The 27,466-nt window shown below is 46.4% G+C and overlaps 1 protein-coding gene across 7 annotated transcripts in view; it reads left to right on the top strand.

Moving 5' to 3' along the window:
• PTPN6 (protein tyrosine phosphatase non-receptor type 6) overlaps positions 1-27,466 on the top strand; it is a 583,776-nt gene that overhangs the window by 479,450 nt on the left and 76,860 nt on the right. For all 7 annotated transcript variants that reach the window (XM_069650624.1, XM_069650626.1, XM_069650621.1 and 4 more), the window contains 2 exons: positions 21,782-21,861; positions 22,222-22,371. In XM_069650624.1, the coding sequence (XP_069506725.1) occupies positions 21,782-21,861; positions 22,222-22,371 (230 nt within the window). The remainder of the gene's footprint in view (positions 1-21,781; positions 21,862-22,221; positions 22,372-27,466) is intronic.

Genomic DNA, 27,466 nt, shown 5'->3' with positions numbered 1-27,466 from the left:
ACAATTCCTTGGGATCCTTCCCAGCTCTTCTGTCTTGGTTATCTTTCACCAATTTCATAGAGTTCAATTCCTTACTTTCAAATCACACAAGGTTTCCTATTAGAGTCAATCACAAGCTTCTTTGTGGTGCTTTAAGTGGCTTTTCTATATAGGGCTGTAGGCGCAGTTGTTGGACCACACGGAACACCCATTACAGGTCACGCAACCAACACACCTTATTTGCTCCTTCTTCATATGCACGTGACCACTGTCGCTTCCATACAGTGATGCGTGACTTATCCTCATTTCACATTCTTATAATGCCTTACCGGTGGTTGGTTTGCCACCATTTGCTTTTCGCCCTTTCACATACTCTAATGGCTCTTACCGTTGCTGGTTCTTTCAAGTTACAGAGTTCATTTTATGGCTCTTGCCAATGCTTTTTCTTTCAAGTTACTCAGCTTCTTTATATCCTTATTACTCTTGCCAATACTTGTTCTCTTAATCTGCACAGTTCACAAGTATATCCTTGTAGCTCTTGCCAATGCTTACACAGTTCCTTTAACTAGTGTGATTCCACAAAACAACTTTCATTCTATTCGGTATTCAAAGTTCAAAGTATTTGCTTTCATATAATTCGGTATTCAAAATACTTGTTTCATCAAAGTGCTTGCTTTCATTTAAATCGGTATTCATGAACTTTCTTATAAGCCTCATTCTTGCCTGCCATAACGGTGTCCCCTTTTCAAGGTTGACTCAACCGTCAGTGCTTACGGCTTTCCAGTGAGGCTTACGGCTGTCACAAGTCCTCTCTCTCTCATGCAGCTCCTTGCTCCGTCTCGGTAGCGGCTCTTCGTGGCTTCGCTCCCACGAATGATGCTCTCCCGCAGCTCTGGCCTCACTCGGCATCTTCTCCTGCACACACGCCGGTTCCTTTTCTGTACTCTGCCACCGGCCTCGCACTGCATAGACTCTGCATCTTCTCTGTCTGGTTCCTCAAGCACTCTGTCTGCCACCCAACCTCCTGGAGAGGTCTGCTCTCGTCCTCTCGTCCTGCAGTCTGGAGAACAGTTTCCACAGCTCAGTCCATGTTCTTCAATTTTCATGCTTTTAAACATCCTGTCAGGCTGCTGGTTGAAAAAAGACTAGACTGCTCAGTGTTGGTTTGTGAGTTCTGTATTACTCTTGGTTGTCTCCTCCTCGTCCCAGTACTACATAACTGGTGTGTATTAGGGAATGATTTACAGGAAACGTAGGGAAGGGATTGACAACAGCCTTTAAAGGCTTGGGGGGCATTGGACTCATAGTGAAAGGTAATTGGGGGATGCCATGTCTCACCTAAGGGTGCCTCATCCCCAGTCCCCTAGTCTCCTCCACCCAGATGATCCTCCCTTGCATATCCACCCGCCAGGGTCAGGACCCGATAGCGAAGGCCTTTCCCTGGCCATGGGAAAATAAGTGAGAACTCCCTCAGATTCCTCACAATATATAAATGTATATTTCTGAGGCTTCTGGGTGGCTCAGAATAACATGCTGTACATAGGCTGGCATCTAGTGGTGGGTGCAGAGTATTGCATCTTGTTTTCAATGTTCTAAAAGGGACATTGACTGGGTGTGTCTGTAGCACTATCCGTAGTGTAACGTGTACTGTAGCCACGCATCAAGGTCCCTCTGATTGTTTTGTTTCTGACATGAGGGAGCACAAAGTGCATGCGTGAGTACAGGAAGTAAAGAAAGGTGTAAGATGTCTATGTACCTTCAACTCCAGTGGAGGAAGGGAGGATGTATGTGAATCTAAGCAGATAGAAGCATCAGAAATATGATTACGTTAAGTAATGTATGTCTTCTGAGGCTTGGGGATCTGCGTAGAATCATATTATGTGCATAGACAAGTGAGCAGTGCCAGGACATGGTGGTGGGTTGTTTAAAGGTACAGCGGCAAAAAGATGTCTTAACACTGCCTGACCTACCTGTGAATCACTTTTAGAATGTGTGTCTAAGCAGTAATGTAGTGTAAAGGTGTGAATAGAACTCCAAGTAGCAGCCTTGCGAATGGCACCTAAATGTACATTTACAATGATAGCTAAAGTAGCCCCAGTCCCTCAAGTAGAGTGAGCTTTAGGCATGAAAGGTAAAATTGTCTTTGAAAGACAATGAGCCTCATTCCAAGATTGGTGGCAGTCATGGCACGATCAGTGCCATGACTGCCACCAATAACGGTACTGGCACCAGTCTCGTCCAATGGGCACTTACCGGTGTAGTCCAACCTTTACGGGACCGGTAAGTCCCATTGGAAATGCCATTCCCCATTCCCATTTGAGCCCCCATAGGGCTCAATGGGAACGGGGAAGGTGCTAATAACGGTACCTCCAATTACGGTACCATTATTAGCTTCGAAGTCCCTTAACGGGTCCCGTCCACAATGCCTAGTCAGATCAGGTGTTAAAGGAGGGACCCGCTAAGGGACCTCGGAATAGGGTGCAAAGGGTTTACCGGCACCGGTGTCCTTACCGGTGCCGGTAATCCCTTTGCGCCCAACTCGGAATGAGGCTCAATAACACATTTGGATGCATTTCACAATCCATTTTGAAATTGCTGACTTAGAGGCAGGATCCTCTTCTTTTCCTGTGGCTATGAAAACAATGAATACATCTATTTTCCATAGTGGTTTTGTCTTATTGTGCTAATTCATCAGAGCTCTCCTCGCAGTTAATGTATGGAGGATCCTCTCTGCTGAATTTGTTGGATTTTGGAAGAAAGTTCTGTGAAATGATTGACATGGAACTTTGAGATGAATTTAGGAGTGAAGCGTGGATGTGTGCGCAGAACCACTTTGTCCTTGTGAATGGTGACAAATGGATGTTGAACTGAGAGAGCTTGCAGTTCACACACCCTCCTTATTGATGTAACTGCCATGAGAAAAGCAGTGGTCGAAGTGAGCGGGAGCGTTCGGGAGTGGTGCTCCTCTACTTTTTTAAATTAAATTTTACTGTTCCTATACTTTTAAAAGGAAACAGTTTTGGAATGGTTTCGTTTTAATATAAAAGTGTAGGAAGAAGTTGAAACTTGCACTTTCAGTGCACTACACTGAACGTTCCCTTAAACAGTAGGTGCATATGTTTGGGGGGTTGTATTGTGTGTGGGAGGGGGCGTGGTGATGGGGTTTGTGTGGAGTGGGTGCAGGCCAGCAGGGAACATAGTTCCACTACTTCTTTTCCTACACTTCGACCACTGGTTATAAGTAAGCCATTTTCGACTGGTTTTATCCATCGGTTCAAAAGTTTGGCCCACAAGTTCAGTAAAGACAACATTCAAGTACCATTCGGAAATTGGATTTGAAATTGGAGGGTGCAATCTTTTAACTCCTTCCATTAAGGCTTTAATGACAGTGCCCTTCCACCAATAAACCTTACTCTCAATGGCAGTGTGTGCAGAAAGAGCCGCTAGATGGCCTTCCAGTGAATTAAAGACTAGTCCTGAGTCTAAGAGGTAAATTAGGTATAGAACAATATGTGATGGTGTGCAATCAATTGGATTGATGCTATGCGAATTACACCAAATGACAAAGCGTTTCCATTTATTGAAATAACAGTGTCTGCTATTGGGTTTATGTGCCTCCAAAAGGATGTGCATACATCTTTGTGGCAGGTTTAAATGTCCAAACTCTGTGAATTTAGGAGCTAAGCAGCTAGGTTCAGTGTTTGATGACATGGATGCAGTGTTGACCCCTGATCTTGGGACAGCATGTTGAAAGGGCACGGTAGTTTGACTGGAGGGCAGAGTGACATTCTCATTAGATGTGAGAACCACAGTTAATGGACCCACATTGGTGGTATGAGGATATGTTTGACGTGTTCCTGTTGCATCTTGTGGATTATCTTGCTGCAGAGAGGAGTCAGGGGAAAAAGCATAAGCAAATCATCTGACCAATTGATCCACTGGGCGTTCCCCTTGGATTTTGTTTGGGGATACCCGGAGGCATAGTTTGGGTATTGTGCGTTCATAAGTGTTGTGAAGAGATAGATTTCTGGATGACCCCAGTTTGAGAAGGATCATGGATAGTTGTATTATCACAGAGTCTTGTAGCAAAAACTACTTTGGAGTTATTTCCATTTAATTTCAACTTCCAGTTATCGATCGACACACTTTCTCGATGGCTGACCTTCAGAACGATCACAACGCCTGATTTCGGACACTGAGACAGATGTTCATTCTGACAACAGGCTTCGGCCTGCACCTGGCTTTGACCTACCAGTAGGGAGATCAGGGGGGACTGATCATATCTGTCTAGAGAATACCTGCCCCACTCCCTGCCCCTACTACCTTTGTCTGGCAGCCTCTTTATCCCCACCTTCCATTATGGAACATACTACATTTAAATGTTGCCCTGAGTGCAATCTGAAGTTTCTGTGGAAAGACACACATAGAGTGTGTAACCACTACCTTCTCTGTGATCACTCGGAGTCCCGCTGTGTATCGTGCAAATTCTTTAGGCCGAAAACCCTTAAAGATCAACGAACAAAGCAGTGGGCGGAACATGTCATGATGGCCGAGTCGGAGACCGTTGCAGGGATCTTCAAATCAGCTCAGGGGCAATGCGTTTGTCTTGGAAGCAAGGCAAAGCAGTGCAAGACAGGTTTCTGCCACTTAGAAACCAATCTCTGGTATTAAGTGTGTTATAAAAGAACAATTATAATTATAATCACGAAGACTGAGGCAGCCGAGACTCCAATCCGGAGCTCAAAGACATAACTGAGGAGCACTCCGGTTCCGGCATGCCTGTCCTCAGCCCCGAAAGGCAGTCCCAGCGCACTGCTATGAGGAAGATCTCTGGTGACGGTGGAGTACACGGACACATGCCTACACATAAACACACCCCACAGAGCCATTCCTCAACAGAATCGTTGACGGAAGGCTGTACGCTCGGACTAGGCATATATCGACCTACCAATCCACTGCCGACTAAATCTGCTGTGGTTCTGCCTCTATGCTTACCACACGGCGTTCATGAAGGTACTCTAGCAATGGGTGTGCATAAATACTATTTGCCAACGTTCGATGAGGCAAAGGCGCCGAAGCAGCCGTCGAAGAGACATGAATCTCATTCTCCATCAGAAAAACATCACAAGGAGCATCATGCTCATAGTAAACAGACCCCTGGTGCCTCTGAGGACTATGAGGAAGGATCTTCATCTCTGTCATCAACCCTTCACAAAAAATTCCCAAGGGAAAGCCACAAGGATACCCCTAGGGCTGACTGTCCTATGGTAGGCCAAACAGTGACCGCCAGGGCAAGCACTGTTGTGGCAAACCTCCCCCACCCCCCGCAGAAACTCAAATTACTGGGGGCATGGCCTCAGGCGAAATGTGAGGAAACCATGGGCAAAATCTCTTTCTTTGTCGACTTCATGAGCAAGTTGCCTACTCCACAAAAACCTGTGGAGCAACCTCCAGTGGCAATGGAACCTGGAGACCTAGACAGCCCCAACGCCCCCCGTCGCCCATGCCTCACCCTACTGTCACGCCCGGGAGGTTTCTCAAGGTTCTCAACATGGTGACCTACAGTTTGATCAGGCAGACCAGGACATTTGGGTCATGGATCAGGATGATCCCAACCAAGATGCTGACATCCCCTACCTACAAGACCAGGATGGCCCAGATCTTACCTTTATAGATCCAAATGACACCACAGCAGTCAAGAGCGGTCATACTTCAACCATAGTAGACCAACTGCTATATAATGAGTTGCACAAGAAGGCAGCTCACCATTTCAGAATACAGACGGATGAGACAAGTCCTGAGGGAACTGACTTTGTTGAGGACATCCTCAATCAGAGAAAGCCCATAAGTTAGGCTATTCCCCTACTTGAATCCATCAAAAAGAGTGTCTCTCCATCCCTGTTGTCCCCCTCTCTCACTAGGGTGGAGATTAGCTTTAAGCCATCAGCATCTGATCCTCTGTATATCAGAGGACACGTAAAGCCAGATTCTCTGGTGTTCACTACCACCAGGAAGAGAGCTGGTGTTCCTCACTACACCTCTGAGGTGCCTATGAATAAGGAATATAAAAGGCTCTACACACTGGGCAAGCATATTACTACCTCTGGCCCATTAATGAACAGAATAGCCAACAATACTACACTGCTCACCAGCTATAACAGCGCCCTGTGGGATGAGGTCATTAAACATCTAGACTCTGTGCCGGAACCTACTCGATCACACCTGCTTAAGGTGGCCACAGAGGGAAAAAAGGTGTCACAGAATATTCCAAAGAACATTCTAGACTCTGCTGACACCTCGGGAAGAGTAATTGCAGAAGGAACTCTCCTAAAGAGGCACTCTTGGCTCAGAGGCCCAGGCTTTAAGCCAGAAACACAGACAGCCCTCATTAACATGCCTATTGAAGAGGCAGTCATTTACGGTAAAGCTGTGATGAACAGCTGGAGACTACCAAGAAGGAACATTACTACCAAGAAGGAACATTAGACCATTAAAACACTTGGTCAGATTTCAAGTAAACCCTTTATACAAAAGGGAGTGTTCAATGCGCACAAGAATTTTCGTGCACAAGGCTTCAGCAGATCGAACCAATCTGGCGTGGCAACATCTGATGCCTCCTTCTACAGCCTGTAAGGTCAATCGTCCTACCAATACCAGCAACAAGGGTTTCTCTGTGGAAAAGGGCGAGGCAGGGTTGTAGCCTCTAGAGGCACATCAACCCCTGCTGCCAAATGACGGGCCGATTCACATTCCCTCCGATGCGTCCCCAGTCAGGGGTCGCATAACACTCTTTGCCCGCTGGGTACTCAAGACAGTGGCCAAGGGATACTCTGTAGAGTTCCCAGAAACAAGACCATCCAGCTCGTGTAAGAAAAATGCCCTCAGAACATTTCAAGATCCTGCAGGAAGAAATCGAAATAGTGCTCCAAAAGGGAGCAATGAAACTGGTGCCACCTCTGGAAGAGAATCAAGGTATCTATTCAATGTACTTCTTTGTTCCCAAAGAATATCTAATAATGTGCCCAGTGCTGGACCTGTGCCCTGCAAACACTTATGCCAAGCCCCAACGTTGCAGGAAGTCATCCCACTACTGAAACAAGGGGATTACACGGCAACATTGCGCATAAAAGATGCATACTTTCATATTTCATTTTTGCCAGGGCACAAAAAATACCTAAGGTTCAAATTGGGGAACAAACACTACCAATTCAAAGTGCTACCATTCAGCATTGCATCAGCACCCAGGGTGATCACAATGGTCCTAGCAGTGGTAGCCGTCCACTTGCACAGGCAGTCTATTCCAATGTACCCTTACATAGACGACTGGCTAATTACTGGGGACACACCCCAGAGGTGCCCACAAAACACGCAACAAACAAACAATCAATCTGTTGTTCCAATTGGGCTTCTCCATAAACAAAAATAAATCAAGCCTAGTGCCCAGTCAAGTAAAGCAATTTCTGGGGGCACTAAACAAAACAAACGCCAGGCCAGTCTTACCCTCCAAGAGAGGGTCCAAAAACATGTTGTTTCAAACACCTCTGTATGTAGCCGGTTGCCAGGTGATGGTACTTAAGGCTGTGCGCCTGCTAGGAATGATGGCTTCCTGCATCTACCTGGTGCCACACACCAGACTGTGCATGTGTCCAGTGCAGCAGTGGCTAGCAAAACTAGGGTCGCAAGCAATCGGGTTGTGAGACGATCTAGTGGTAGTTTTGCAACCTCTGGTTCAATTGCTACAGTGGTGGACCAGAAGCAATCTGCTAAAGGGAAAGCCTTTGTACACACCAGAGACTGAGGCCACTCTTACATCAGACGCATCAATGACAGGGTGGGGAGCTCACTTCCTTCACCACCCAGCTCACGGGGTGTGGACATAGGTGCTATCGAGAAAACACAGCAACCTTCTGGAACTGCTAGCAGTCCTCAAAGCACTTCAAGCCTCAGCTAGCACACTAGACAGTCCTAGCTCTCACAGACAGTACCACAGCCATGTTTTATATAAACAAACAGGGGGGAACACACTCTGCAGGGCTGTCTAAACTAGCACAGAACATCTGGCTGTGGGCACTACATCGCAACATGTTTCTAGTGGCACAACATGTTCCAGGGGAACTCAATTCTCTGGCAGACGTGCTAAGCAGGAGTACACTGCTACCCGCAGAGCACGAGTGGCACCTAAACACAGACTTGCTAGACAATGGGCCTCATTACGAGGCAGGGGGTAGCCATGGTGCTATTAGCACCAGGGCTACCCCCTTACCGCATACCGGGTCCGGGTTCTCGGAATGGGTACTTACCGGGTCATTCCAACCTTGGAGGACCTGGTAAATCCCCATTCTGAGACCCATTCCCATTTGAGCCCTCATAGGGCTCAATGGGAATGGGGAAGTAGCTAATAATGGTACCGCAATTTGCGGTACCGTTATTAGCTCTGAAGCCCCTTAGCGGGTCCCGTCCTTAACACCTGGTTAGACCAGGTGTCAAGGAAGGGACCCGCTAAGGGACCTCGGAATATGGAGGTAAGGGATTACCAGCACCCTTACCGGTGCTGGTAATCCCTTACCTCCTACCTTGTAATGAGGCCCAATGTCTTCTCAAACTGGGGTTACCAGAAATTGACCTCTTTGCCACCCTGGAGAACGCACAATGCCAAGATTACGTGTACAGAAAGGTTCCAAGCGGAATGCACTTCTGATGGATTGGTCAGGGAAATATATGTATGCTTTTCCCCCCAAAACATCTTCTCAACAAAATAGTCCACAAGCTACACCGGAACAAGTAACACTGATCTTAATAGCTCCCAAGTGGGCATGGCACACCTGGTTCTCCCACCTTCAGATGATGTCCCTGTGTCCTCCCATGAAACTACCTTGTCCAGACAATCTGTTAACTCAGGATCAAGAGACAATGCTGCACCCATGCCCTCAGACATTGAATTTAGCAGCCTGGTGCCTGAGGTCATAGATTTGGTCACCTAAACCTAGACCAACGGTCCATGGAAATTCTCAAAGAAGAACGTAAACCTAACACATGACACTGCTACTTAAACAAGTGGAAGTGATTTTTGCTATGGTGCAAAACACGGTCTCTCAATCCAACTGACTGTTCACCGTCTAACATAGTCAACTACCTTCTATACCTACTTGACTCAGGAATAGTCTGTAACTCACTCAAAGTACACCTGGTGGCTCTCTCCGCGTACACCACTTCTCAAAGTACAATTTTGTGGGGGACGGTGCCATTAGTTAAAGCCTTCATGGAAGGTGTTAAAAAACTATACCCCCAGTTTCTAATCCTACTCCTGGCTGGGAGCTCAATATGGTACTCGCATGGCTCATAGGGGCCCGCTTTGAGCTGATGCACAAGGCCCAACATTAAACCTCTGACATATAAAACAGCCTTTCCTATAGCCATTACCTCTATTAGAAGGGTCAGTGAACTACAGGCTCTGTCACTACAAGATCCCTTTGTAATAATACACCAAGACAAAGTGGTGCTACACACTCATCCTTGATTCTCACCGAAATCTATATCAACATTTCATGTGAACACAACTATAGAACTGCCTGTGTTTTTCCAAAACCCTACAAAGGCAGCAGAAAAAAGCCTTCATACACTAGATGTAAACAGAGCTGTCATGTTCTATCTTCAAAGATCAAACCTGTCAGAAAAACAGATTTTATTTGTGTCTATAGCCACTGGAAGAGAAGGGGACCCCATCTCTAAAGAAGCAATTTCTAAATGGATTGTCAACTGCATCCAACTTTTCTATTCTCTTGCCAAGAGATCGTTGCCATTTAAGCGTAGAGCACACTCAACTCGAGGCACAGGAGCAACTCTGGCCTGCATAGCAAATGTGCACCTAGATACCATTTGCAAGCCTGCCACTTGGAGTTCAGTACATGCTTTCACACAACATTACTGTCTAAACACACATTCCAAGGATGATACAGAGGTGGGACAAGCGGTGTTGAAATGGTATCCAGTCATTGCATCGAATACAAAGCATAGAAAAAAATGCATTGAAAAAAAGCATTGAACGCATTTTTTTCAAAGGTAAAGGTTTTATTTTAATTATAATGGATTTTAAGGGGTAATAAAACAGGGGTTCGAGGGACCCCCCATTAAAAAAAATGTTTTAAAATGCATTCGATGCTTTTTTGTTGCTTTTTTTTAGATGCTAAGGCATTCGATGCTTTGGTATTCGATGCAAGCACTATAAACCGTTGAAACATCTTTTTGCAGCACTACCTTCAAACAACCCACCTCCTTCTTCAAGTACTGCTCGCTAATCTATGGAAAGCATGGCATTCTAAGCAGATCCACAAGCCTCAGAAGGGATACATTACTCACCGTAATCGTATTACTGATGCTTGTATCTGCTTAGATTCACATGCGCCCGCCCTTCTTCCCCTCTTGCAATTGAAGGTTCTTGGGAAAAAACATAGATCTTTCACACCCCATAGTCTCTACCTACACTCCACGCTTACAACTTACACTCCTTCTTGTCAGAAATAAGCAATCTGAGGGACCTCAATGTGTGAAGTATCATAGGTACAGGGTAGGTCACAGTAGCGATAGTGTTACAAACACGCCCTGTCGACGTCCTTTTTCGAACTTTGAAAAAACATAATTTGCAATATTCTGCACCTTCCACTAGATGTCGGCCTATGCAAAGCATGTGAATCAATGCAGATATAAGCATCAGAAATACGATTAGGGAGAGTAATGTATCCCATGTATTACAGTGCTGTGGTTGCTGCACTATAGTTAAGATGATTGCCTAGATTCATACAAAATCCAAGCATTTTGTTGCTGATAAGTTTTGACTTGGTTGAAATTTTCCAAACAAAATGTTTGTGACGGACCCCCCCTAGACTGGAAAGATTCGTAAAAAAATGAAAAAGTTATTAAGAAAGCAAAAAGATTTCACATTTTGATCACATGGATGCTCAAAAACCGCTGGACGGAATTGGACTAAGTAAAGAACAATTTGGGCACAAAGCATTGACTTAATTTCCGGGACATGTTTGGAGTTATTGCAGTCATTTTTAAAAAATTTGATGGGAAAGGTGGCACCACTTTCCCCAAAATTATAGCTATATCTCACATGGTACAATGCAGAAAAGAGGCTTTTCTGAAATGAAAAAGCTGCAATTTTCTTTGCATGATACGAGCGATGCCTGCGGTTATTCTGGGGTTAGGCAAAAATGAAAAGTAAATACAAGATATTTGGAGGAGGAAGAAGGATGAAGTGGCATGAGGAAAAAGGACACCATGTGAAATTGGGGAGTTATGGGGGTCTGGCGACTGAGTTAGAGTTCAAACGTTGTCACATTATCATTGTAATAGTGCAGGCATCCCTCGGGATAACCGTGACTACAAAGGAAAACGCGATCAGGAATTAAAGTGCGTCACACGAAACAAAGAGTGTTTGGGGGTAACGGGAAAGTGGAAGGGAGGGAAAAAGCACCCCAGGTAGTGGGGGAGCATGACAATAGGAGGGTGGTACTTGCTGAGTGCCTATAAGGGCAGGGAAGAGATGGGGATTTTTCGAGCATTTTTGGATGACCACAGGATAACTGCGAGCATGGGTAGTTCATTGCCGCCATAGGTGTAACTTATTGCTATTATCGGGGGAATACCGTGGGTATGGGAAAAGAGTACAACACACAAATTGTTAAAAAGAACATTTTACAGCTACAGTGAAGTGGGGGTATTGGGTGAGGCCGAAGGCCATGGCTCTTGGGACCCAAAGAAACCTATTGGTTCAACACGTACAGTGTGCACAATTGTGGTCATATGCTGCGCAACAATGGGAGCATAGTTAAGTGGGCCCCGGAGAAACTATAGTAAAACAAAACCCTTGAAATTCAGTAAAAAAAAAAACCTGGTTAAGAGACAGGGGAAATTCATTCAAAAATGTTATTGTTTAAGAAGATTGGCCATAATCAAAAATATACATATAAAATATGTTTGAAAAATGTTCCTATGTAAAATCTGTGGGATTTTCGGCTCAAAGTACTGGGAGGCATCCATTTTGTGAAATGAATGAGCCTCCTGTGCTCATGTTAACTCTGATCCTGCGGCACTAATCAAGCAAAAGCCTGAGCTTTTGCTTATTGCTGCCGGAGATCAGAGAATGCTGTCAGGCTCCTGCTCTGTGCTCCTGATGAGTGCTGCCCCACCCCTTCTTTTTAAAAAAAAAAATAAGTCTTTTTTTTTTACTTCTGCTGGCTTTGTACTCTATAATGCCTTTTGTTTTAAGTCTCCCAGGCTCCCCTGCCCAGGGGAGCTCGGGAGACTTAAAGTGAAAGTACAGACAATTATGAATACTATGCCACTCGCCAGCAGGCAGCGTAGTGTTCATAAATGCTGCCGAGATTCCTCTATGTCCTGCAGAACTCTTCCATTCACATTCCCTCCACAACCTTTTTCAACATAGACTCAACCCTCCAGAAACTTCTGTGAGGCGGGAAACAATCCTGCATCGCCCTGCCTTAGGGCTTACTACTGGGCTGCACAGCTAGGCATCTTGAATGATTGGCTCCACGTGGACCCTGCTCTCCCACATGTCGGGAACAACACTAGGTGAGCGAATGCCCCTCCAGTTCCTATGTGGAACAGACTCTGCTGTGGCCAATCTCCTGGGGATGATAAGACAAATGCAGTTGGTGTGGAATGAAGCACTCCAACACATCAGGTGGGGGAGGCGGCCGACGATGAGCCAAACTATGTGGGACAATGGGTATAACCCAGAGGTTATGACAATGGGCCGCTTTCCTGGTTGGGAGGATCGGGGACTACTAACCTTAACAGAGGTTTTACAGGATGGACACCTCAAGCCGTTCGCAAAGTTACGAGAGGAGTTTGACCTTCCTCCCGGAGACATCTACAGACACACATAACTGACACATGCCCTAGGTGCCCAGTTCCCTATTCTTTCATATATTCCTAAAAGCTCACCCCTGGAGGTCAACGTCCTACACGCGAGGATCCCAGCAAAACCCACATCGACACTGTACCAAGTGATTACTCCATTCGGGGGTCAGGACCTAACCCGTCTGTGGGAGAGATTAGTGGGCGCCCTGGAATTGGAGGAGTGGGTGGAGGCCCTAATGTTAACCCTGTGAAATAGGCATAGACACCAAATTAAGGCTTATACAGTATAAAATACTTCACTAGGCTTATCATTCCTGGGCTGCACTGGCCAAGTGCGGACTGAGGGAGGATGCTGACTGCCCTAAATTTCATAGGGTGCCTGGTACTTTTTATCACATGCAGTGGGAATGTGATGTCATAGACACATTCTGGCGTGAATGTTTTCATGAAATCAACGTTGTCCTAGATAACCCGGCTCCACTAGAACCCAAGGTTGCACTGCTGGGTATCTGGGGGGAGGCAGACCACACAAGAAAAGGAGAAAAAACATTCCTTGCCGTAGCTCTGGGCCTCACCAAAAGACTCGTAGCCACCACGTGGGGGGCGTCGGAAGGACCCACCATAAGCAGATGGACCAATGAGATGGACAGATGTGCGTCCATGGAGAAACTTATATATTCCGCCAGAGGCTGCCCTGGTAAATCTCTGAAAGTGTGGGGTAAATGGTCTGGCATTACATGACCGGCAAGGCCTTGAGCAACTACCTTGAGACTAGCACCGATGGGACCCCGCTCCACCCCCACCACCCTCCTGGTGGAGCTCCCTGCTTCCCCCTCAGGAACTATGTGCATGCATGACTGTACTTACGCACTCCTGGCCTGCCCGATCGTTGTTTGTTAACATGTATTCTGTTCCTTGCTTTCGGTTGCCCGACCCACGGCCCTTTTCAAAGTCAATCCCATTTATTACTGTATGTGTGAGTGACGGGTATGCCCGTCTTGTTGTTGTAAACCAATAAAAAGAATTTATCAACAACAAAAAAAATGTTGGTACTTTTGTTTTAAGTCTCCTGGGCTCCCCGGGCATGGGGACGCTTGGAAGACTTAAAGCGAAAGTATGGGCAATCATAAATACTAAGCCACATGCTGCGATCGGAGTGCAGCGTTGTATTCATAATTGTCATGCCTTTCATTGCAAGTGTCATGGGCTCCCCGGGCCTGGGAAACTTAAAAAGAAAGTCACCGTAATTATGAACACTCCCCCCGGGTGGCCGCCAAAGTATTTATAGTTGCTGTGACTTTCATTTTATGTTTTCTGAGCTCCCCAGGACCTGGGGATCAGAGGAAACATAAAAAGAAAGTCAAGACAATTATGAATATTGTGGCAGCCTCTTCTCTTCATGTTAAGCTCTCCAGCTTGATTAGTGCCGCGAGAGGATGGGGGATAGCACTGGGGCAGTGCGCTGGTCTTGGAAGTACATCTTTCCTTAACATCCTCTGTTCGTATCTTTGGTGTCATATTGCATTCCCCTTTTTCCTAATCTCTTCTGCTGCTCACACCTGCTTTTATCAACTTCATAATATCTCCAAGATACCTCCCTTTCTCGATAACTAAGCTTCTTATTTTCATCCAGTTTTTACTTGGCTTGACTTCTTGGACTTCCACGTATGGTCACCAGCCTCACTTAAAATCGGTTTACAGTTCTGCTATTTGTCTTCCCTTCGATTTTTTTCCCTGCTCCTTTGTCTCTCAGTTCTTAGCTCCTCTTGGCTGGCTTTTCTTTCCTGCCAAACTTCGGTTTCACTTTCTTATCATTGTTTTGAAAAGTAGTCATGGCCTGCCCTCCTCCTTATTACTCTTCCCTTCTCGTCCTATGTGCTCCTAGTCTTTATTTCTATTAGTCATGCCCCACCCTCCATGAGCCTAGACACATGCCTGCTCTTTTTCCCTGCTTGCCCCCAGGCTACGGCCTGCTCCTCCCTTATCGCTTTGCTCTACCATTACTCATGCTTGGTTCTGTTCTTCTCTTAAAGCATGGGTCTTGAGCATGCGGCTCTCCAGGGGTTTTGGACCACAACTCCCATGATCCCTCTCCATTTAATTGACTATGCTGTATAGGGCTAATGGGAGGTGTAGCTAGCTGTCCTGGCCCCCTGCTCCAGCCAGCGCCTCGGCAGCGGAGGTTGGCCAAGACGGCATGAGGAACAACTTGGTCTGGAGTGTCCTGGAGAGTGCTGGTGCCTGCGTGCGAGTGAAGAGGAGACTTTCACCAGCTGCTACAGGACCGGAGGAGAGGTGAGAGGGACGGGCCTGATCCATAGTGCAGTGGAGGCCGGTACTGTCAACGAATATCCATCAGGGGATGGGGCTGGGCTAGCCAGGCCTCCACAACACCACATCACAGAGGTCGGCTGACGACGCATTCCTGAAATCAAAAGCGATTACCAGTGCTGGAGGGCCTGAGGGCCGGCTGGGCACAGCAAAACATATATAGTAATACGGGGAGTGTGGAGTGCACTGGAGACTGCGCAAAAGACACCCTGCTCCCCCCTGGCGGATAACCAGCCCTGATATTCAGGAACTTGGGTTCCGGAGCATGGCCCAAATTGGCTAAACGAGGAAATAAAAGCGAGGGGGGACAACCTCATGGGGCTGCTGTCAAAGGGTAAAATATGATCCTTTTAAGTGTCAGACAGTGCTGGTTGTGTACCACAGGCAATTCTGAACTACTATACCTGCAGAGATCCGCTATTTGCTCCTCTTTGTGGGGGTTGCTTGATGCAGTGGTCGGGTGAAGTTGGCCAGAAGGGCTTACTGATCCCTACGCCATCCTGTAGACAACTGAAGGCCAGAGCGATCCCAGCAACAACCGGTGCCAGTGTGAGGCCCTGGGTCTTTCTAAGAATCCTGCTGAGACCAAATATAGAACTTGGACACCAGGGGCTGGGGTGCGTGTTGGTGGGCAGCGAAGGGCATACAAAGAGGAGATAGGGGCTTCAAGATGACCAAAGGTGCTGGGAAGAAACCAGGACCAATAGACTCCTTTACCAGTAACTGTACCCCGGGATCCAGACCGGCGACACCAGAGAAGGTGGGGACGTCCACGCTCACAACATTGAGGCTCAAGACAACCAGCTGATGACAGCCATGCAAAGTGGATTCCGGGCAGTCAACGTCAAGCTCGATGATATTGTAGCCACCATTGGGTCTTTAAAATCCAAGCTTGAGAAAGAGACAGGTCTAATTAAAGAGACAGGGCATAGAATAAGTACTGTTGAAGACACAGTGAGCCAACAACCGGGATATCACAATACTCAAAGCCGAACTAAATAAGACCCGGGGTAATGTGATGATCTTGAATCACGATCGAAACGAAATAACATACGTGTTTTCAGAGTACCCGAGGCTGCATTTAGGGGACCCATGGAACCCTTCATAGAAAATCTGCCAAAGTCCCTATTTGGTGACGATCAATTCTCCAACCATTTCCTTGTTGAGCAGGCGCACCGCCCTCTAGCCCCGATCCCCAGACCTGGAGCCCCACCGCGTACCATAATAGCAAGAATCCTCAACTACAAGGACCACATCCTAAAACTATCAAGAGAACGGGGACATTACATTATGATGCTAACAATATTCATATTTACCCTGACTTTGCGGCTGGAGTACAGGTACAAAGGAGATCATACAATGTGGCCAAGAGGCTACTGAAAGCCAGGCATGTCCCATACACCCTTATGTTCCCCTGCAAAATTGCACATTCAGCATGGAGGAAGGGGACATTTCTTCTGAAATCCGGCTGACGCCACGGCTTATATTCAATCATCAATACTGCTCCCTCCGCCAGAGCGCGGGACAGTCCCTGACAGACATTGAGGGTTGGTGAGAATGGTGGTGAGGCCTGATGGTGAAGGTGGCATTGACATGGTACTCTGTATCGTACACAGGCACGTGAACATATTTGTTGGGAAGTCGGGGATGCGGTAGGTGGGCCGACCGGCTACTGATCTGCTCTAAGCACGACCTGTGGAAGTTTCCAAAATTCAAAGTGTCGACATCATCAAGTTGGGGTGGCTGGTGATGGTGGGGGGAGGGATCGGGCAAGTCAAGGGAAATGTTGGAATATTAAAGCAGGGTAACGGGTGGGGGGAGGCAGGTGAAGTGTGGAGGGAAGTTAGAAATGTCTTGAAAATAGACAGGAGCAGGCTGGCGGGTGGACCAGGCGGTGGCAACACCCTGAGTAAATTGTGTAAACCAATGGTTCATAATCATTCTTTGTCAGAATGGCATGCTGGGTGAGGTTATTGATCTAATGTCTTGGAATGTACGGTGCCTGAACAATCCTTTTAAGGCCAGAAAGATTGCAGCATACTTGGCTAGACATGCCCCTAGGATAGTGATGTTGCAAGAAACACAGGCACTGGGCCTGGTGAACACTGGTTTTGCACATAACCGGGGGAATCAGAGGTATTACACGACCTACTCATCCCAAACCAGAGGTGTACTAATCATGATACATTGTACAATACCTTTTCAGGAAGTGGAGGTGAGGTTGGATCCTTAAGGTAGATATGTTATGGTGAAAGGAATACTAGCTGGGGCAGCGATCATTCTAGTAAATAGTTACGGCCCGAATGTGGATGATCCTGAGTTCTTCTACCGGGTGTCACAAATACTGAAAGGCATGGGTGATATTCCCATTATTTGGGGGGAGATTTTAATACGATCTTAGATGTATATTTGGATGGATCGAGCACCACTAGGTGTGATCTGACTGCTTAAGCAAATAATGTATCAACTAGAACATATTGACGTATGGAGGAATCTGCATCTGGATGTAACAGAATATACATATCACTCTACGGTTCATGATGCAATGTCAAGGATCGACCTCTGGTTGCTCTCCGCTAGTTGGGTGCCTCGTGTGCATGGCAGCAGAATTCTGGCTCGCACCCTATCAGATCACTCCTCGTGGTGGTGTCACTTGGGATGGGCAACTTGTTGAGACCTCAATTCCTATGGGGCATGTCTAGGGATGTGCTCACTGATAGCAGGTTAGTGGAAAATCTCTGCAAGAAAATCAAGATTTTTCAAGGTGAATGAGCTATCAGTCCCAAAGTATGCCACAATATGGGAGACCTTTAAGGCCTGGCTGAGAGGCACAATGATCTCAGTCACAACTGGGACACTAAAGACCATCAGGCGAGAGCTGGCGGAAGTAGAAGCCGATCTACTAGGCTAGAGAATGAATATGACACAAAAACAGACAATGCACTACTTGGGGTGACAAAGGGCAACATGCTTAAGTTCTGAGACCTAGCTGATCAGGAGGGTATACCGTTCTTTTGCCGCGGGATTTTTCGTCGCGGGACTTTTCATCGCCGTTTTTGTTTTTGGGGAGGGTTAAAAATTAAATAAATATTTGTGGGTGAATGGGAATAATTAAAAAAAATAAAATAAAGGGGGGGTTTGGGGGGTAACCCCCCCCAAAAAAAAGAACGTTTTTAACGTAGAACCATCAGGAGGTACGCTACATGGCCAAACCGGTCCAGGCGAGGCACTAAGGGGAAGAAGACAGACCTGGCCGTTTACTGGCAAGAATAGTTAAAACTGAAAAAGGGATAACGCCCATTACAGGAATTTTGGGATCTAACGGGGAGCTCCTAACAACCACAGGAGCAATTAGCGGGGAGTCTCTAGGATACTATAGAAAGCTATACGCTGATGCAGATAAGTGCACGATAGATGAAATGGAATCATATTAACAACTGATACCCCTTCCGAGCCTCGCCCTAGAGGGTAGGAAGGTTCTAAACTCCCCCATTACAACCGAAGAAATAGTTAATGCCATAAGAATGCTTGCATCAGGCAAGGCCCCCGGACCAGACGGCCTAAGTATAGAGTTATACATCCTGGGCCCAAGACTACTGAAGGTATGGGAGGAGGCGATGGCAACTCAGAAGTTGCCCCCCACTCTGGCAGAGGTTATCATTACAGTATTACCAATGCCGGGCCAACCAGTGAATGAGGTTGCTTTCTATAGACCATTGTCATTAATTAATTGTGACGCCAAGATATATGCTTAAGTATTGGCAAACAGAAAATTAGCATACATGACTCACCTTATACATTCAGACCATCCTGGTTTCATCCCAACCAGATCCACAGCCCTTAATTTGCAACACCTTTTTTGGCATAATATCCCATATTGATCAGCAGGTTCAAGTGGTGGCAGCATCGCTTGATGCAGAGAAAGCATTCGACTCTGTGGGCCTCATTACGAGTGCGGCGGTAAGGAGTTAACGGCGCCGGTAAGGATGCCGGTGCCGTTAACCCCTTACCACCGCATTACGAGGTCCCTTAGCGCGAGCCGCTAAAGGACCAGGGAGCTAATAACAGGCCTGTTATTAACAGGGCCATTATTAGCTCCCTCCCCCTTCCCATTGAGCCCTATGGGGGCTCGAATGGGAATGGGGATGGGTATTTTGAATGAGGAATTACCGGGTCCTCCAAGGTTGGAATGGCTCGGTAATTCCTCATTCAAGGAACCCGGACCCGGACTGATTTTGGAGGCAGCCATTGCGCTAATAGCACCATGGCTACCTCCAAACTCGTAATGAGGCCCTGTGTCTTGGAACTACTTGTTTGGGTTACTTAGACGATTTGGGTTTTGTGATTATGACATTAAATGTGTTAAACTCCTGTATTCAAACCCAACAGCTGGGATAAGGACCAACGTGGCTCTTTATCAATCATTCACACTCTAACGGGGACAAGACAGGGATGTCCATTCTCACCATTAATATTTGCACTCGCAATAGAGCCACTGGAACAACAGATGAGGGAACAGCACGCCCATAGGGGCATACAAATAGCAGGGCCACCCCAGGTTATATACTTATAAGTGGATGATACCCTACTGTTTTTAAGGAACCCAGAGGTACACTTGGGACCAATCATGGCTGAAGTGGCCAAATTTTCCATGAATACAGGGTACAGAATTCCCATTGCCGGACAACACTGCAATACCGACTGACCTCATGGGACGCAGGTGGACCCCAACAAGCCTTAAATATCTGGGAGTGAAGGTAGAGCGCACCCAACAGTTACTATGCGAATGGGCCCATGAGGAATATATTAACACTCTTGCCGTAAAGCTTGAATTCTGGGGGAAATCCCTGATGTAATTGTACGGCAGACTATCCCTGTTAAAAATGGTAGTGGTATCTAAGCTCCTGTACTATTTTACAAACATACTGGTATGGCCGGGAAAAAATTGTTCTCCCTCGTATGAGCTGGGAGAGACTGACAGAACCCCATAAAGTGGTGGCTTGGCAGCCCCTGATTTTGAACTGTACTATCTGGTGGTCCAAGCACAATAGGCGAGCTACTTGTACACATCACCCCCCAGACCGGTACAAACAGACATAGAGCACTATTGAGATGCCCCAACAGACCTCCAGGCAGTCATCTTGCATGACCATTACAAAGACTTGTGTGCATTCGATTCAGTCCGTACGACAATAGAGGCATGGGCCCAACTGGTCAAGCGCCTAGAAATCTAGGTCCCAAATAACAGAACAAGTGAACTCTGGAACTGTCCCTTCCCTCCCCCCACATATGACACAGACATGCAAAAGGCCTGGGACCCATGTAAAGAGATGATCCTAGGAGACCTATTTCCGGGGGGCAGGTTTGTAACAAAAGAAGAATTCAAGGAGAAGCTGGGAGCGATTCCGGTTAGGTTGCTACAGTATTTCCGAATGAGGACAGCAGCACACCGAAGTTGGCCATCATTCCCAAAAGAGCCCGAATCATGCGAATATATTGAGGTGATGACCTCAAAGGAAAGACACAGGGGACAGGTTGCATGACTATACAGGCTGGTGCAGGCCCTTCAGCCCCCTCGAATTACAGCAAAGTTTAACTGGGCGAGAGACCTGGGTGGGAGTATAGACGAGTCGAAATGGCGCAGATGCTGCTTCCTTACAAGGGAGGTTGCATTAAACTCAAGACTGGGACTTGTCCAATTTAAAGTTTTGAAACGATTGCATTACACCCCGGCTAGGGTAGCACGTTTCTTCCCAACCACTGAGGGTAAATGCATGAAATGTGGTCAAGGGGATGCAGATTCGTATCACATGTTCTGGGCCTTCCCCCGCGGTGGCACGATTTTGACAGGAGGTCACACAACGCTGCATGTCATGGTCGGAGTTCCACCCACATTAATCCCACTTAAGTACCTGCTGGGAGACATTGGGAAAATCTCCACAGTAAGACGTAAACTGTTTAATATATCATGTATAGTGGCAAAGAAGTGTATACTGCTTAAGTGGAAATCGAAACCCACTGAATGGTTAAGAGAATTGACATATGCAAATGAAAAAGAAGCGGGATAGGCAATGACTATGCCAGTTGTGGACTGACCGAGGAACATATGAGAACCATTCCGGTCCTACCTCGGTACATTGCCAGCAAGGACTTTATTCAGAGGCAATGAAAATGTAAATTATGTGTTATATGAACCAAAACTTCATGTATGTCTATTATTTGATGTTTCGGGGTCGTGTGACATGGTCCAACCTGTCTACCTGCCTGCTTAAATAAAGGTTTAAAAAAAAGAAACAATGTGTTCCTGTGGTGCGACCCCCTTGGTTGGTTTGGGCTTCCCCTCTATGATTGGTTGCTGCCATATTCATGGGAAATTATTATGTGACTCCAGTTAAAATACTGACCCGCTGCCAATGCCGCCCCCTATGCACCTCTAAAGGCCAAGGGCACTAAGGAGATCCTGTGTTCCTATTTAAAGTCTGAGGCATTGTTTACTGTGTGATGTCTTGTTGTTGCTCACTGTGCATTTCCATCGTCCTGATTCTAGTTGCCCCCTACCTCACATTTAATTTCCTCTTTCTTGCAGTTGATGAAACCCGGGTCATCCTGGCGTCTGGGGACTGCAATGTGCCTGGCTCTGATTACATCAATGCCAACTTTGTCATGGTAAGCTATTATGCCATTGTCATTGGGGGATGTAAGCGAACTCCACCTACCCTCCCCAACTTTGCACCAGCAGACACTTTGGCTATCATCCTGTTCCTGCAACATCTCCGTCATTCCCTCTGTGTCCATCCTGGAGTGTGATAGCCTTCGGCTCTGAAGTCAGGAGACCAGTGTTGGAATCTTCGCTCCTCCTCTTGACGAAATAGTGTGATTTTGGTGAAATCACTTTATCTTTCTTGGAATCAGTTAACCTATTTGGTACATTCCAGAACACTTGGATAGATGGCAACTCTACAATATAACAGCTGTACAAATAAAATGGAAAAGTACACCAGCCTGTCTTTCTTTCTCCATCCTCAGAACCGGTTGGTGAGTCCAGATGAGTACAGCAAGACCTTCATCGCCTGCCAAGGCTGCCTTGCGGTCACCGTCAATGACTTCTGGCAGATGGTGTGGCAGGAGAAGTCACGGCTCATTGTCATGACAACCCGGGAGGTGGAGAAAGGCAGGGTGAGTGCCCCTCTTTACCCCACACCCGAACCCCATCCCTTACTTTCAGCCTTGTGAGAATCAAGTATCGGCTCTGTGCCTTGTGACTTTATCAACCTATACATCTATCTGTATTCACCCACTCATCTTCCCCATCTGTCCACCTCTCTGTTTCTTCATCTATACACCTACTCATCTAACCTTCCAGCTATTTAATCACCCATCAGTCTGTCATCTCTTCATCCACCCGTAAAGCCCAGCTCTAGTTATGCGCCCGTCTAGTTATCCGCCCATCCATACTCCATCTATCCATTCATGTCCTTAGCCACCTGTCTATCCCACCATCTTTTCATCCATCCGTCCTTTCATCCATTTGTTATGCACCCATCTGTGCCACTGCACAATTTCTCTCCCATCTCACTGTCATATTTTCATCCACCAGTCTTTCCCTTCATCTAGTCATGCCCTAGCTATCCCATTTGCGTGTATCTACCCATTGATGACTTGTTCTATGCATACACCATCTAGCTCTTCCTCCACCCGTCTAGCCCTCCATCTAGTCACACCCTATCTATCCCCCTTCTGTTCATCTGTTGCTCACCCTATTCATACACCCATCTATCTCTCCATCCACCCGTCTAGCCCTCCATCTAGTCACGCCGTATCTATCCCCCCTGTGTTCATCTGTTGCTCAATCTATTCATGCACCCATCCATCTCTTCATCTACTCGTCTAGCCCTCCATCTAGTCACGCTCTATGTATCCCCCTTGTGTTCATCTGTTGCTCAATCTCTATGCATGGACCCATCTATCTCTTCATCCACTCGTCTAGCCCTCCATCTAGTCACGCCCTATCTATCCCCCTTGTGTTCATCTGTTGCTCAATCTATTCATGCACCCATCTATCTCTTCATCCATCCACCTATCCTTCCATCTTTTCATGTACCCGTCCATATCTCCATCTATGTATCTACTAATATGTCACAATCTGTTAATCCACCCACATATGCCTTTTTATATTAATTAGACTATATATGCCTCCCTCTTTGAATCTGCCTATCTATTGTCTATCCACTTATGTTGCCAAAATCTGTTCGCCAACACACATCCCCAATCTGTTACTATCCCCATCTATCATCATCTATTCATCAATCTTTCCCTCATCTATTCATCCATTGATCTACCCTTGAACCCACTTCTCTCCCTCCATCAATATCCATCCTAGTATTAATTGATCGATTGATGCATCCATCTATTAATCCACCCATCCATCTGTCCACCCATCTATTTATGCACCCATCCATAACTTCACCTTTTCAACCACACATGTGTTAATCGATTCAACTCTCTCTCCCTCCATCAATATCCATCCTATTATCATCTATCCCTTCACTTATGCATCCATCTAACCACCCACTGATCTATCCATCTATCCTTTCATCCATCGATACATTCCATCATTTGTCATCCACCCACTTATTCCTCCATCAGTTAATCCCTCCATGTATCCCATGACCAATTATTCCCTAATCTTTTATACAGCGATCTACTTCGCTATCTATTTCTTCCCTGATGTTTACTGCCTCATATTTATTTACCCATATCACCCACTAATTTATTCCCCGACTAATTGCCTATCCATCTAACCTTGATCTGGCCATCCATTTACGTATGCTTCAATCTATTCCTCTATTCATCCCTGTGTCTAGTCATGCACCCAAATACTCCCCCATCTGTCAAGCCAATCTGCTCTTCTTGAATCTCAACTGATTTCACACTCACACTCCAGGTCTACCCTTACAAAAAAAAACTTAAATCAATGAAACAACATTTTTTATCCCTATTTGCCCTCTTGCTTTACACCCCAAATGTGCACTCATGTGAACCCGTAGTGCCGTGTTGTGGTGCTCGTTCTGCACAGCTAGGCTATGGCACCACATCTCTGGGGAGAAGACAGACCTTTAACCAATATGGTGTGCACAGACCTCTTTTTCACAGTGCATGGAAGACTGGTCATCCCAGTGAAGTGCCGCAGCTGAGTGGTGCAGACAGAAGACCCCCAGCATCTTGGAAAGCCTAGGCTCCTGGCTGGCTCACCAAATTTGTGGGGGCAGACCCCCAATTACCTCAGCCCAAACCAGGTTCACCACCTGAGGAACGAGTGCATGCTTTGTCCATAAAGCAAGTTTTAACTTACAATTATCTGGGGAGCAGTTATATGGTGTTGTAGGATCAAACTAACCCAAGTCTCAGTTCACATCTTGTATACATTTATGCAACAATTAAAACACTCCCAGGAGAGGCCACCAGGGGCGCGCTCATGGAAGCAGCCTAAGCGTTTTCTTCTCCCTGCCTGGGACCGTTAAGCGGCTTGAGGCCCCGCTTTTTGTCCCCCCTACACGAAACTTGGGGTGTGTGAAGAGGAAGCACTGCAGCACTGCAAGCGAAACAGCGGAGCAAAACGACCCCCGGAATCGTGGTGAACGAGCCTGCGGATTGTGGGCTTGTGTGGAGGCCGGATTCCCCACTGCAATGGTTCTGGAAGGCTGCGTGCAGCAGCTGCCCTCCCACGGAAGAGACCAGAACCAGCGGGGCGAGAGGAGGATCTGCTCGGAGCTTCGGGGGAGGTGAGTGAGTGCCCCCCTGGGATCCTGGTGGGTGTGCAGTCCCGTGGGAGCGAGGAACCACTGCTCCCTCAGCCCCTCTACACAGCAGTTAGCCGCAAGAACGATCCACAGTGCTGGGGAGAAGTAATTGGCAGCAGAGGCTGCTGTGGGGACACCACGGGGCCCCAGGAGTGAACTTGTGGTACGTCCAGGAGCAAACAGGGTGTCCCCCTCTCTGTAAGGTGATTATCTCCCACCACCTGGGTGATACGCGACCCAAAGGAGAGGAGGGGGCCTCCGGCGGAAGTTCAAGGGTAACTCGCCTGATTAGCCATTTTTAATAATACTTTATTATATGTTTCAGTTCACTGAACATTTTGTATAAATCTTTACAATACATTTACATTACATATTACACATACAAATACAATTAAGACGTATTACATATACAAAATTCAAATCCATAGCCTTCATGTATCACATACATCATTCACATAACAGTCACATACCACCTATCACCTCACATAATATACCACATAACACATGACCAACATTATACATTTTCTTAACCTAAATGCCAGTCCCCATATCTGTTTCAAGAGTCACATCACCTAAAAAGGAATATGCAGACATCTAACATAGGCATAAAATCAATAAAAATCACCTAACAAACCTACAGGCCCACGTCATTCCCCTTTTAAACATGCGGGCCAACAGGTAATATTCCTAGCAAATTCATAAGACCTATCTCAAAGATACCTCTGAGCATTCACCCAAACTTGGTATAAAGCTATATGCGTTGAGATGGATTTCGTATTCAGGCAGTAATTCCAGAAGTCTTTACTCTGGATAGCTTCATAATTATGGACTAGGTGACCCAGAAGTTATTACTGGGGGTTTTGCATATCCTACAAAAGCGATTCTCCTTACTTAGGTTCAAACGCCCCCACCCACCCCCATGGTTGTTTGAACTGGAAGCTGATTGATCATAATCAGGAGTCAAAGCTGTCTCACCCTAGGATCCTGGCAAATCAGCAGGTCTATCTGTGGGTGCATAAAACTGTGTGTTACCTGGGCTACTTGGGCATACCCTTGCAATGATTCCAAGTGGGCATAATTTCGTATCCAATCCCATTGCATAATTTTCCTGGACAGCACTTTTTTAGTTTTTCGTACTTCGTGCCACGTGAAAACTCCGGCCACCAGTCGATTTCACTGAAGACAGCATTTATAGACTCTAGAAATGTATTATCTTTCTTACTCGTCCCCACTTTATGTCCTGCTACTCGCGCCATCAAAGACTCCCTCTTCGAGATCTTGGTACATAGGTACAGCTCTCCTCTACGTTTCAGCACAAGAGCTTTAAGCGATGGTACTCCTAACTCCAATTGCAAGTATTCAGTTGGTGTACTCTGGGGCAAACCCAACATCTTGCGCCAAAAGAAGCCCTCAATTCGTTTTAACCATTCCCATTGCTGTAATTCCAGTCCATCTAGGCCGTAAAGAATGGCAGGACAAAACCACTGCTTATAGAGCATGAGCGTCCCACTCAGTGAGAATCCTGTGTATCCCTTAGAGAATCGATTTATCAGGTATGTTAATTGTCAGGCCCGTACCGTTTTAACGTTTATAATGTCTTGATTACCAATTTTCTGCTAGATTTATGCCCAAGTATTTATAATGAGGGGCATAATCAATCCGCCTGATACTAAGGTCAATGCTTATCCTGTTTACTTTCTTGTGGATAGCCAGCATTATCTTGGCTTATTTCGATTTAGTATAAACTAATTTTCTTAAGCATAGCTTACCAGAGCTTCCATGAGAACTTTTATACCTTGAACCGTGTGGCTAAAGAGCACCAGATCATCGGCGTATAGAATGGCCGTAAAACGGTCATTACCGATCTTAGGAGACCAGCTACACAGGGCTCCCAAACGATGGATCAGATTGGCCAAGTATAAATTAAAGAGTAGGGGGGCTAGCAAACATCCTTGTTTCACCCCCTCTATCTATGCCGATTTTTTTCCAAAAGGGAGTTCCAGTTGCCCAATCGGATTCTCTCAGTAGTTTTCTTGTGTAAGGCCACCACAATTTCAAGAAGCCAAGCCGGGCACCCCCACTCTGCCATTTTTCCCCACAAACAATCCTTGTTGACCAGGTTGAACGTGGACTTAAAGTCCACGAACGCAATGTACAGGCTCGGATTTACTTTCTTATTCACCTGATTAATTAGCTGATCCAGCACTCGAAGGTTCAAATTAATGTTGCCGCCACTCAGGAAACCTGTTTGTAGTGGATGTAGCAACCTTTTCTCATCAACCCAAGCTTGCAGATGTTTTAGCACGCATGCCGAGAAGACCTTACCAGTAGTGTCCAAGAGCTATAGTAATCAGTAATTTTCAGGATTTAACCTGTCACCTGCCTTGTATACTGGTATCAAGATTGAACTTGACCATGATAGTGAGAATACATACTTTGGTAAAAAGGTTGCAAAGAAAGGATGCCCATTT

The sequence above is a fragment of the Ambystoma mexicanum genome, chromosome 3p (genome assembly GCF_040938575.1).
Source record: "Ambystoma mexicanum isolate Mex_15411 chromosome 3p, UKY_AmexF1_1, whole genome shotgun sequence".
NCBI lineage: Eukaryota > Metazoa > Chordata > Amphibia > Caudata > Ambystomatidae > Ambystoma > Ambystoma mexicanum.
This window is presented reverse-complemented; position numbering and strand designations above follow the sequence as displayed.